The sequence below is a fragment of the Molossus molossus genome, unplaced genomic scaffold (genome assembly GCF_014108415.1).
Source record: "Molossus molossus isolate mMolMol1 unplaced genomic scaffold, mMolMol1.p scaffold_m16_p_19, whole genome shotgun sequence".
Taxonomy (NCBI): domain Eukaryota; kingdom Metazoa; phylum Chordata; class Mammalia; order Chiroptera; family Molossidae; genus Molossus; species Molossus molossus.
This window is the reverse complement of record NW_023425354.1, coordinates 19,465,722-19,477,748: the sequence shown is the minus strand read 5'-3', so window position 1 is coordinate 19,477,748 and position 12,027 is coordinate 19,465,722. Positions and strand designations below refer to the sequence as shown.

The following is a 12,027-nucleotide window of genomic DNA, read 5'->3' as shown; positions in this document are numbered from 1 at the left end:
GGAAAAATGTCCTCGGGTGAAGATAAAAAAGAAAATTCTAAGATAGGAGGAAAGAGACACTGACTGGAAAAGTAAGTGTGATCCAGGGACTACTTTCTAAAGATTAAAAAAATCCAAGTGTGTTTTCTTCTGAGCAGACAGAAGATGAGATTGGCTTTGGACAGGAAGAGAAATACTTCCTTCAGTGTAGCAGGAGGGAAAGTAGAAATAACAGGTATCGTGCAGGTCCATCTCTAGTTTAGGGTAGATTGTTTTACCTACAACTGTTTTAGTCTACAGAGATAGATGCAGCCATGTTAGTAGTTTTGGTGGTGGGAAGCTGAGTTAGTTCCCATCTGACGGCTTCTATTTTTTCTGTGCAGTTGGAAGTGAAGTCATCTGTTGAATGTTAATGGGAAGTGAAGGATGAAAGTTTGAAATAAGAGCTGTTGAATGGGAAAAGAAACATAGTAAAGAAACACAAACCGGGCCCCTCTCCGGTTTGGCTCATTGGTTAGAGTGTCAGCCCATAGACTGGAGAGTCCTGGGTTCAGTTCCCACTAGGGGCACGTACCTCGGTTGTAGTTTGTTCCTGGCCCTGGTTGGGGTCGTGTGAGTAGCGGCCACTTGATGTGTCTCTCTCACATCAATGTTTCTCTTTCCCTCCCTCCCTCCCTCCTTCCTGCTCTGTCTGAAGATAAATGCAAAAAAAAAAAAAGAAAAAGAAAGTCCTCAGGTGAGGATAAAAAAAAAAAGAAACACAGGGGCGCTGCCATTTGCAGGAAAAAGATTCAGTTATATAAACTACCTGGCACAAATATGTGCTCTATAACCAAGAAACACTATCTACCAACATTATTATTAACATTGCACATTATTACATAGTCATTGGCCAGATAGAAGAGTCCAGACTTGTAGACTAAAGGTTACAAACCACATCAGTGGGAGTTTGTGTAGGACTTGTAGCCTTTAGGAATACTAATAAAAAATGCTACAATATCATAACTCATCATTTATCATGATATATCTACTACTAGTTTATAACAGAAATTGAAGCCTCTTTGGGTAGTGGCTTCTCTCCCAATAACTAGAATAAACACATCTTAAACAACTAAAAGCCTTAAAAGTAAATATTTTATTATATAACAGAAGTAAAAGTTTTAAAAAATCTATGTCAACAAAACCAAAGCCATTCTGAGCACAATGATAAATTTTTACTATCAACACTACCTTTCACTTTTTAGAACTCTAACTGAAAACAAAGGATTACAACTGCTGTGCTGAAATAAAAACTGAAAACAAAGCTCTGAAAAACAGAAACAAAAACAAATGGTTACATGTACTACAAATAGACAGGATCAAGTCTTTGTCTATTGTGGCAGCTGAACAAAGTGTGAGTTATGAAACCATTGCTCTGATGGTGACTGAAGCAGACCAGGAAGAAGGGAGCTCACAAGCAGGATGCTCAAACTCAGGTCAGGAGTCCATCTGGTTCCAGTCAGTCTGACAAGTCACTCTGATCCAGCACGATTATCCTGTATGTGTGTTTTTTGAAAAACAAAAAGGGAGTTTCAGTTGGCATGTACATTTTTAAAAGACACAAATAACAGCCTCTTACTATTCAACTGAATTCAAGGAAAAGGGATTTTGATTTCATTACAAAAACTTTTTATTAAATTTACTGGAGTAACATTGGTTAGTAACATTTATTTTTATAATCAAGGAAGATATGCTTAACTAGATGGAGGGAATACAGAAGATGCTGCAATTTATCTGTACTCCCTCTATCTAAAACTGTCTTATGCTAACTCTACTAATTAACCGAAGTTAGTGTTTGTTTTACCTTATGCTTTAAGTATAAACATTAACATTTTAAAAATTGAGCAATTTTCTTATTTTTTTTTTTTTAATCCTCACCCGAGGACATTTTTTTTGATATTTTGTTCAGATAGAGTGGGAGGGAGAGAGAGAGAGAAACATCGACATGAAAGGGACACATCGAGTAGTTGCCACCCGCACAACCCAACCAGGGCCGGGGACAAATTGCAACTGAGATACGTGCCCTTAGCGGCAACCGAACCAGGGTCTCTGGGGACCGCAGGCCGACGCTCTAACCGCTGAGCCAAACCGGCCAGGGCGAAAAATTGAGCAATTTTCAACTCCAGTCTTTGACATTAATGTTTATTAAGATGCTGATAAAAGTTTAAAGTTTGCCCATGTTGTCTAGAAATAGTGAACTTTGACCTACAAACATCTGGTATCTCATTACCTGGATGGTTCTGACCAACTCAGTCGCTTCCAAAAACAAGGTTTCAGTTCCTCTCCACGAAATATAGGAGGAAGAAAAATACAACCTGATTACTTTCTTTTTTTAAATTATTACATATATTTTTGTTAATCCTCACCAAGGATATTTTTCCACTGATTTTTAGAGAGAGTGGAAGGGAAGGAGGGAGGGAGAGAGAGACACACATCAATTGGCTGCCTCCCACATGACTCCAGCTGGGGATCAAACCTGCAACCCAGGTATGTGCCCTTGACCGGGAATAGAACCCACAACCTTTTGTCCATGGGCCAATGCTCTAACTGCTGAGCCAAACCGGCCAGGGCAACCTGATTACTTTCTAGGCCAAAGGGTACCGGTAGTTGGAAGGCACATTAGTGCTCTCTCTCTAGTTTAGGGTGGACTGTCTTACCTAGAATCTTTCTAAAATCAGTTAATGGCAAAATAAGCTGTCGACCAAAAGAGATCCAGAATCATGAAAGTAGGGAACAGACTGACCAACCTCAGAGGGATGGAGGGTGGGAGGGGTGGGAAGAGATAAATCAAAGAACTTATATGAATATATGTAAAACCAATCTACATGGACATTAGACTGGGCAAGGCAGGAGGGGAGTGGAAGCAGGAAGGAGGGGATCAATGGGGAAAAAAGAGGAACTTCTATAATACTTTCAACAATAAGAAAATAAATAAATAAATAAATAATAAAAATAGTTAACAGGTTTCCCCTTCTAACATTCTGCAGTTCCTTGTCATAGCTATGGACACCATGATGCTAATTCATAAAGCCACTGCATTATATTCTCAGTGAATTCAATACTAGCCAAATGCTCACACACTCTGGGCTCTGTCCCAGTCAGGGTCTTGGAGGAAACAGAATGCAACCCCAGGTCCTTTATTTATTTATTTATTTAGTTAGTTAGTTAGTTAGTTCAGGTAGAGTGGGAGGGAGGGAGAGGAAGAGAGAGAGAGAGAAACATCGACGTGAAAGGGACACATCGCGTGGCTGCCACCCGCACGACCAACCAGGGCCGAGGACAAACTGCAACCGAGGCACGGGCCCTGAGCAGGAACCGAACCCGGCTATCTCTGGACCGCAGGCCAATGCTCTAACCACTGAGCAAAACCGGCCAGGGCACCCCAGGTCCTTTAATGAAGTAATTACTTAGGTGTAGTCAGAGTTAAGGAAGCAAACAAGGATGGCAAGACATCCAGTGACTAGCAGCAGTGGAGGGTGGAGGTAGGACAGGACAGTTGCTGGAACCCAGTGAGAGCTAGAACTGGGAAGAATGGGCTGTGTTTTTTGAAGGGACATCACTTTTAGGTAGAGATGAGGTGCTGAATTAGGCAGGCAGGGGAAGTAATACCTCAACTGCTCTCCTGCCCTCTGATATGCTGGTGCCTCCCACTGGCCAATAGGAAGCCAGCTGGCCAGGAAGCCTAGGGATGCAGGGTCAGCATCCTGGGGCACAAAGCGGGGCAAAGAAAGCAGGAGAATGAGAATGGTCTGGAGAAGGATGAAAGGAATACCTGATGATCTGAAAGAGTTAATGTCGCTAACTTCCTGAGTAGAAGGAACTTAAATATAGGAGGGCATCATTTGTGAACGACATCTTAGAGCTCTATCAAATAAGGTTAATTTATACCTTCCATATTACTTGTTGACTCCATTTAAATTCCACAATTTATGATTTCTTATTGGATTCTGCAGCCTCTGTGTGAGCTAAATTTAGAACTCTTTTGAAGATACTAGACAGTTAGAAGCAAAACATCTTTCCAGGCAATGAACAAGATAAGGATAATGAGACTGGCTGAAGGTTTGCTTTAGAAATGAAATTGGATGTTGTTACTGTTTTGTGATGAAGACATTGGCAATTAACAGAAATCATGGGCTGAACTAGAGGAAAAATGTGTAGGAGCATTATGTATAGTATCTAGAAAACATTTCTAAATAACTTGGATGTTCATCAAAGCCCAAGGACTCCAAGCTACACTATAAATGACTATTCACTCATACATACCTTCTTCAGAAGTCCCTGAAAAGCTCTCTGATGTTTTTTCTGGCTTCATGCCTTCTTTCTCTTTCTTCTCCTTTTCACCAACATCTTGATCCTTGGTATTTGTCTCCCTTCAATAACAATGATTCTCCGTATCAAAACATATGTACAAGGGCCAGGGGAGCAGGACTGTGCTCCAAAGGAAACATGGTAATAGCCAGCACTAATGCAGTGTTCCCTATGGGCCAGGCACTGGTTCAAGTGCTATAATGCATAGTAACTCAATCCTCATCACAACTATATAAGGTAGTTACCACTACCATCCCCATTAAGTGATACAGAAACTGAGGCACAAAGAAGTTAAATTACATGCCTCATAAGTCTTAGAACTGGGATCCAACTCAGGTAGTCTGTCTCAGACTCTGCTCTCAATCACAGCTATAATGTCCCAAAGAAAAAAAGCATTTCACTGCGGTCCTGAGAGACCCGGGTTCGGTTCCCGCTAAGGGCGCGTACCTCGGTTGCAGTTTGTCCCCGGCTCTGGTCAGTCGTGCGGGTGGCAGCCACTCGATGTGTTCCTTTCACATCGATGTTTCTCTCTGTTCCTCTCTCTCCCTCCCACTCTGCCTGAACAAAAAATGGAAAAATGTCCTCGGGTGAGGATACAAAAAAAAAAAGCATTTCATGTATGTTGTGATTGGCACCACTTTTTTTATTTTTTAAATCCTCACCCGAGGACATTTTTGCATTTATCTTGAGATAGAGCAGGAGGGAGAAAGGGAGGAAGAGAGAGAGAGAAACATCGATGTGAGAGAAACACATCGACTGGCTGCCACCCACACAACCCCAACCGGGACTGGGGACAAACTGCAACCGAGATACGTGCCCTTAGCGGGAACTAAACCTGGGACTCTGGTCTGCGGGCCGATGCTCTAACCGCTGAGCCAAACCAGCCAGGGCACAAGCACTACTTTATTACCTCACCTTCATTTACTGAAACTCTCTCTGAAGTGAAATATCTAATTAAAGTATCCAACAACTTAAGTCTACATTTGTCAAACTAGTAAGCAGAAACCATCTCTCCCACTCAACTCCAAACTCTAAAGGGAATAGACATCCTATCCCTCTGCACCTCCAGCCTCAACACAGCACTCGGCTCCCAGTTGGTGCTGCAAGATGCTGACTGAACCCAACTGGAACTCGTCAGAGACTTTTCTTCTATTTTAATTTGATGGATATTCAAAGCAAATATATAAGCAAGAGAGAAAAATAAAGGCTGGTAGGGTGAAAAGGACTTCTTACTCCTAATCTTTCATCACTAATGGAATCATAGGCTCTGGAGTCTGGAGGCCTTCAGGTTATCTTCTACCTCCATCCAAATGCCCCAGACCAGAGTCATCAGCCTGTGGTTGAGGGGGAGGAGCCATTGTTAAAGTAAGTGAGAAGGCAGCTGTTTTCTCTGCCAGGTAGCTATGGCTATGAGAAAGTTGTGTTTTACTGAATAAAAATCCCTTACTCTGCAGTTTCTAGTCACTAGCTCTGTCCTTTGGGGAAGAAGAGAGTAAGATGATTCCCTTTACTTTACAATATTTCAGGTATTTGAGGGCAGCTATCAAATTCTCCACTCCATTTGCTCTCCTCAGGCCCAGCTTCCCCAGCTCCTTTCAGCTGTTCTCATATGACATGGTTTCTAGACCTCTGACTATTCAATTGCCATTCTCTCTTCTGTTTGTGAATGTCCCTTTTAACATGTGACACCCAGAAAGGAGCCCCACACTGTGTCACACCAGCATGAGACATTATCTTGATCTGGTCAATACATTTCTGTCTGTTCATCATTAATGCTGCACTAACCTTTTTATTTTTATTTTTCATTGACCTTCTAGCAACTGCATCAAACTGAGACCTCATGAAGATTGCTCTCCATGCTTTCTTCAACAAGAATGTCTTGAATTCTCACTGTCTCAAAATGCATGCTAAATGCTGGGCATATAAAAATAAAACTGGCCGGTTTGGCTCAGTGGTTACAGTGTCAGCCCTCAGACCAAAGAGTCTCTGGTTTGATTCTTCTGGTCAAGTACACATACCTCAGTTGCGGTTTGGTCCCCAGCCCTGGTCGGGATTGTGCAGGAGGCAACCAACTGAGGTGTCTCTCTCACATTGATGTTCCCCCCACCCCCATCACACTCTATCTGAAGATAAATGAAAAAATATCCTCAGGTGGGGATTTAAAAAAATAAAATAAGACTCTTTCTGGCTCCATTCCTCTGCTCCCTCTCTCTCAAAACTAAACAAATAAATAAAAATAAGACACACTTCCTACCTTCATTGAAATTATAGTAAGATCTTCCCGTCAAAAATTCCCCATTAGGTCAGATCTCTCACATTCTCTACTTTTGTATTCAAATGCTAAGCTTCATCTTTTAGAGAAATCTAACATTTCCACCTGTAGAGACCATTTTGAATTCATAGTCTATCACCCATCACATTAGTATTCATTTTAGACTTGTGTTATCAAAAATTTGATTTTTTAAATTTAATTTAAATGACTGATGAAAATATTGAAGGTGACAGGGCCAAAATACAGCAATCTTAGAGGCCTCTCTCTATATTGATATCCACCTGTGTTAATCAGTCTCTATATGGGTGTTTGGAGGAACATGGACAGACAGGAGTCAGGCTGGCTTATCTACAGCAATGTAATATCATCACCAGACATTCATTCTCCAAAAAGTCAAGGTATTTTTTAAAAACTAAAATCTAGTCCCCCTTCCAGTGAAAGAAGAAAATGCTCCCCTGAGGGACTACAATAAACAACCTTGCAGAGCCCTTGGGGAGATCCTGTAGCTCTGTGATGTCCTCAGGTGGCTGCAGCCATCTTTCCAGGTCTTCATCGAGAGATGAGTGAGCTCTGTCCAAGGGCAAGTGAAGAGAATTGAAACAACAGTCATTTCCTGTCTCTCTTGACAAGAGACACTTTAGAGCGCAAAAGGACCTTCAAACTTGTACTTTCACTATACATATAAGAAAACAAGAGCAGGGAGCAGGAAGGAGGGGGTCATTGGGGGGAAAGGAGGACATCTGTAGTACTTTCAACAATGAAAAACAGAAAACAAGAGCTTGCTGAGATTGAGTCACCTAGATCTGATTTGAATGTGCACAAAATCCTCCTTTAACCTCTTGACAAAAAGCTTCAGCCCCCTTAGATCACTACCTTTCAAAGTCCGAAGCTAGACTGTCTTAATTCTTGATCATTAAGTCAATTTCCACCTGAGGATAGAACTGTACTCTCATTTCTCCAAGGTTTTTTGGATTAAGAAATGCATCTGAGACTAAAGGATGCAGTGTGTGTTTTCAGAAGGACTATAAAGTCCCACCCATTTGAAAAATATCTTACTCTGGCTTTGTGCCAAGAACTGAGATGACCTAGTGTCTGTGGGCATCTCTCCATGTCCAGCACAGCCAGCCCTTTTGGAAAAGGAAGGGACAACAGTAACAGTAGCTAACTTTTGATCATGTGCAAAAAGGCTTTATATTTATATAATCAAATGTAACTCTCAGCCTTCTTGAGCTACTCTTCTTTTGCCTTGAATAATAGCATAGATGTTTTGGGGAGATGCAAGGACTGGAGTTATTACATCACACATATGGTCAAAAGATTTCTAAAACTTAAAAAAATATATTTATCTTCCTCCCCTTTTGCCTCTTTCTCTTCTCTGTCTTCCCCAAAACCCTCTCCCTACTTCCTCAAAGGTCTCAGAGCTCTTGTCTCCTCCTCCACTTCCCAGACCTTCCCTTCCAGGTCTCTCTCTTTTTCTTCCTTACATAGAATAATTTTGTCCTTGAAGAGTGTGACAAAAACAGGATTCACTACCCAAAAGTTATTCATAATAATCTTCTCCCTTGCCTTCTTCTACAGCCACTATAAAGTTAAAGGCTCAAATTCCAGTCTCCCTTGTAACTGAAGATGGTCACACATCCTATTTGGCCAATAAGATGCAGTGGCCATCAGCTGGGAAGGGCTTCTGGGAAAGTTTTTGCTTTCCAAATAGAAAGGGGCAGAGTCAGCTAGAATATTCCTTTGCCCCACCCTCTTATCTCTGCCTGGTATGTGGGCAGCAGTCATCTTGCAACCAGGAGGTGATAATAAAGGCCAATATGCTATGCTGTTGCTATGGGTAGCAGACCGGGTAGATCAAAAGAGCCTAAGTCTCTGGGGTATCTTTGAGCTGCTACACCAGCTATGCCTTGCCAACCTATGGGCCTCTTGTCATGTGAAACAAACTCATTTAAGCATGATAGTGGAATTTTCTATCACTGCAGCTGAAAAAACCCTGTAGGGCTACCTTAAGGATCCACAGTACCAGGATTAGGATGAAGCAAGTGGTACAACAGCAGATTCAGATCCTATCTTTCTTTAAAATTCAGACATTTTATTCATCATGGATTCTTTTGTATTAATTTTGATGTTTTAAAATACTGCATTAAGCCCTGGCCAGTTTTGCTCAGTGGTTAGTGCGTTGGCCCGCGGACTGGAGAGTCCTGGGTTCAGTTCCCACTAGGGGCATGTACCTCGGTTGCAGTTTGTCCCCCGTCCTGGTTGGGGTTGTGTGGGTGGCAACCACTCGATGTGTCTCTCTCATATTGATGTTTCTCTCTCTTCCTCCTTCTCTCCCTCCCGCTCTATCTGAAGATAAATGAAAAAAAAATGTCCTCAGGTGAGGATATAAAAATAAATAAATAAAAATTAAAAATAAAATAAAGCCCTGGCTGGTTTGACTCAGCAGTTAGAACATCGGCCTGTGGTCCAGAGAGGCCCAGGTTCGGTTCCCACTAGGGGCATGTGCCTCGGTTGCAGTTTGCTCCGGCCCTGGTTAGGTCGTGCAGGTGGCAACCACTTGATGTGTCCCTTTCACATCGATGTTTCTCTCTCTCTCTCTCTCTCTCTCTCTCTCTCTCTCTCTTCCTCTCTCTCCCTCCCACTCCATCTGAACAAAAAATGGAAAAATGTCCTCAGGTGAGGATAAAAAAATAAAAAATAAATAAAATATTGCATTAAGCCCGGTCAGTGTGGCTCAGTGGATTGAGTATCGTCCCATGGACTGAGAGGTCCCAGTTGGATTCCCGGTCAGGGCACATGCCTGGGTTGTGGGCTTGATCCCCAGTAGGGGGCATGCAAAAGGCAGCTGATCAATGTTTCTATCTCTCTCTCCCTTCCTCTCGCTCTAAAAAATCAATTTAAAAAACCATATTTTAAAAAAATATTTCATTAAAATAGAACTTATCTTTTTTTTTTTTTTTTTTTTATCCTCACCCGAGGATATTTTTCCATTTTTTGTACAGATAGAGCGGGAGGGAGAGAGAGGAAGGGAGAGAGAGAGAGAAACATCGATGTGAAGGGACACATCGAGTGGCTGCCACCCGCACGACCAACCAGGGCCGGGGACAAACTGCAACCGAGGTACGCGCCCTTAGCGGGAACCGAACCCGGGTCTCTCCGGACCGCAGGCCGACGCTCTAACCGCTGAGCCATACTGGCCAGGGCGAACTTATCTTGACTCCTGCATTTTTGGGAGTCTCCTTCAATTTTTGTGCCCAAGGAGTATCTTATTCGCCTTGCCCTGAATGACAGGACAAGGCAAGAGAGGTCAGGAGGCAAAAGAGATGAGCTAAAGTGGTTTACGTTACAGCACAGGTCAAAGGAGAGCTCTGAATCAGGACGAGAATCAGGTTTCTTGAGGCAACCTTGTGTTTTTAGACTGAATTGTCTAGATGACTGCCCCCGTTTTCTCTTACTTGGCTAGAAAGATCTAACAATTCTCTTCCAACGCCCTTAACTAAAATGTTCTGAAAGAAGCTGAAACCTGTGTTTGCCTCACAAAATGAAGTAAAAGAAAAAAAAAAAACTTGACAAGAAAAAAAAAACAACAACACACACACATACCAAATAGCTCTATTTAAAAATGGGCAAAGGAGTCGACTAGATATTTCCCCAAAGATATACAAATGGATATCAAACACATGAAAAGATCCTCAACATCACTAATGATAAGGAAAATGCAAAACAAAACCACAATGAGATATCACTTCATATCCATTTAGAGGGCTCCTATAAAAACAAAACAGAAAATAACAAGTATTGGCAAGAATGTGAAGAAACTGAAACCCTTGTGCACTGTTAGTGAGAATATAAAATGGTCCAGCTGCTGTGGAAACAGTCTGGTATTTCCTCAAAAAAATAAAAATAGATTTGTCATAGGATCCAGCAATACCACTTAGGAGGTATATATCCAAAAGAATTAAAAGCAGGGTGCCTTAAAGAGATATTTGTATACCTATGTTCATAGCAGCATTATTCACAATAGTCAAAAGGTAGAAGCAACCCAGTGTCCAGTAACAAATGAAAGAATAAACAAAATATGATACACACACACACACACACACACAAAAACATACAATGGAATTAAGCCCTAAAAAGTAAGAAAATTCTGACACGTGTGACATGAATAGACCTTGAGAACATTATGCTAAGTGAAATAAGTCAGTTACAAAAAGACAAATACTGTATGATTTCACTTATATGAGGTTATCAACAGTAGTGAAACTCATAGAAACAGAAAGTAGAATGGTGGTTGCCAGGAACTGAGGAGGGGACACGGGGAATTGTTTGATGGGTATAGAGTTTCAGTTGTGCAAGATGAAAAGTTCTGGAGATCGGTTGCACAACACTATGAATATAATTAACGCCAGTGAACTGCACACTTAAAAATTTTGTTATGTGTATTTTATGACAACTAAATTTTTTTTTAACCTTTTAGGAATAGGAGCTATTATGATAGTATGAAAACAGACCATTTTCTCCCTTGTTATTGGTCAAAAACAGAATAAAAATGAATACAAATACAGTATTTTAAATCCTTTCAAAATCCAGCTTTTTCTGTTACCTCTCTGTGTCCTCTTCTAGATGCTGAGTTTCTTGGGTCCAAAGCATACTGCTATCTTCTTTTATACTTTTAGTTTCTTGTTTTTCTAAATAACTTTGATCTAAAAACAATGGAAAAACTTCACTTTATTTGAACAACAACAAAAAAAAAAACAATAAAAAGGATTGCAATAGAGTGCAAAAAACTTAGGGCTAATTATCGGCCCCGTAATGTACAACACAGTGGTTCCCCTCTTCCCAGGAGAGCAGGGGCCAGGTGGCAGTCTGCAGGGTGCCTGTATTCACAGCAGCTGCTTTTGGGGTCTTGGGAGCTCTTCATTGCCAAGTGAAGCTACAGGAAATCATGCCTGTGCCAGGGCTCAAGAGACAGAGAAAGCAAAGGAAAGAAAGGGCACATAAAAGAGGAAGGAAGACACATTGAAAACAAATTGCACAGATTTACTCAAGGACCACCCTGTTCCCACTTGTTAAGATGTTTCTAGGATGGAGTCCCAAGGAAATATTTGGGTGGGGAAGGGTAGTATCCTTTAACATATGCTAGGCATTTTACACATGTTATCTCATTCCATCCTGCCAGCAGTTCTATGAAGGGAAAGGAACTAACATTTGTTCAGTACTTTACAATGTATCAGGCACTGTATATGGAGCTATTATGTAATCATGAGATAGGAATTATCCTCATTTTACAGATGAGAATGACTGAAGTTGAGACATTAAATAAACAGTATGCCATACAACAGCAGTGGAGTCAAAATCAAGGTGGAGTTATATCTGACCTCAAGGTCTACACTCCCCAAAATGTACCACTGTGCTGCCAAGGGCAGCAT

General features: G+C 41.4%; 1 protein-coding gene across 16 annotated transcripts in view; it reads right to left on the bottom strand.

Moving 5' to 3' along the window:
* Positions 1-1,360: 1,360 nt before the first annotated feature.
* The window catches only part of TEX14 (testis expressed 14, intercellular bridge forming factor), a 78,951-nt gene continuing 68,284 nt past the window's right edge, over positions 1,361-12,027 (bottom strand). For all 16 annotated transcript variants that reach the window (XM_036269279.1, XM_036269280.1, XM_036269277.1 and 13 more), the window contains 5 exons: positions 11,202-11,301; positions 7,076-7,168; positions 4,282-4,388; positions 2,249-2,309; positions 1,361-1,514 (listed from right to left, as the gene is read on the bottom strand). In XM_036269279.1, the coding sequence (XP_036125172.1) occupies positions 1,478-1,514; positions 2,249-2,309; positions 4,282-4,388; positions 7,076-7,168; positions 11,202-11,301 (398 nt within the window). In that variant the 3' untranslated portion in view covers positions 1,361-1,477. The remainder of the gene's footprint in view (positions 1,515-2,248; positions 2,310-4,281; positions 4,389-7,075; positions 7,169-11,201; positions 11,302-12,027) is intronic.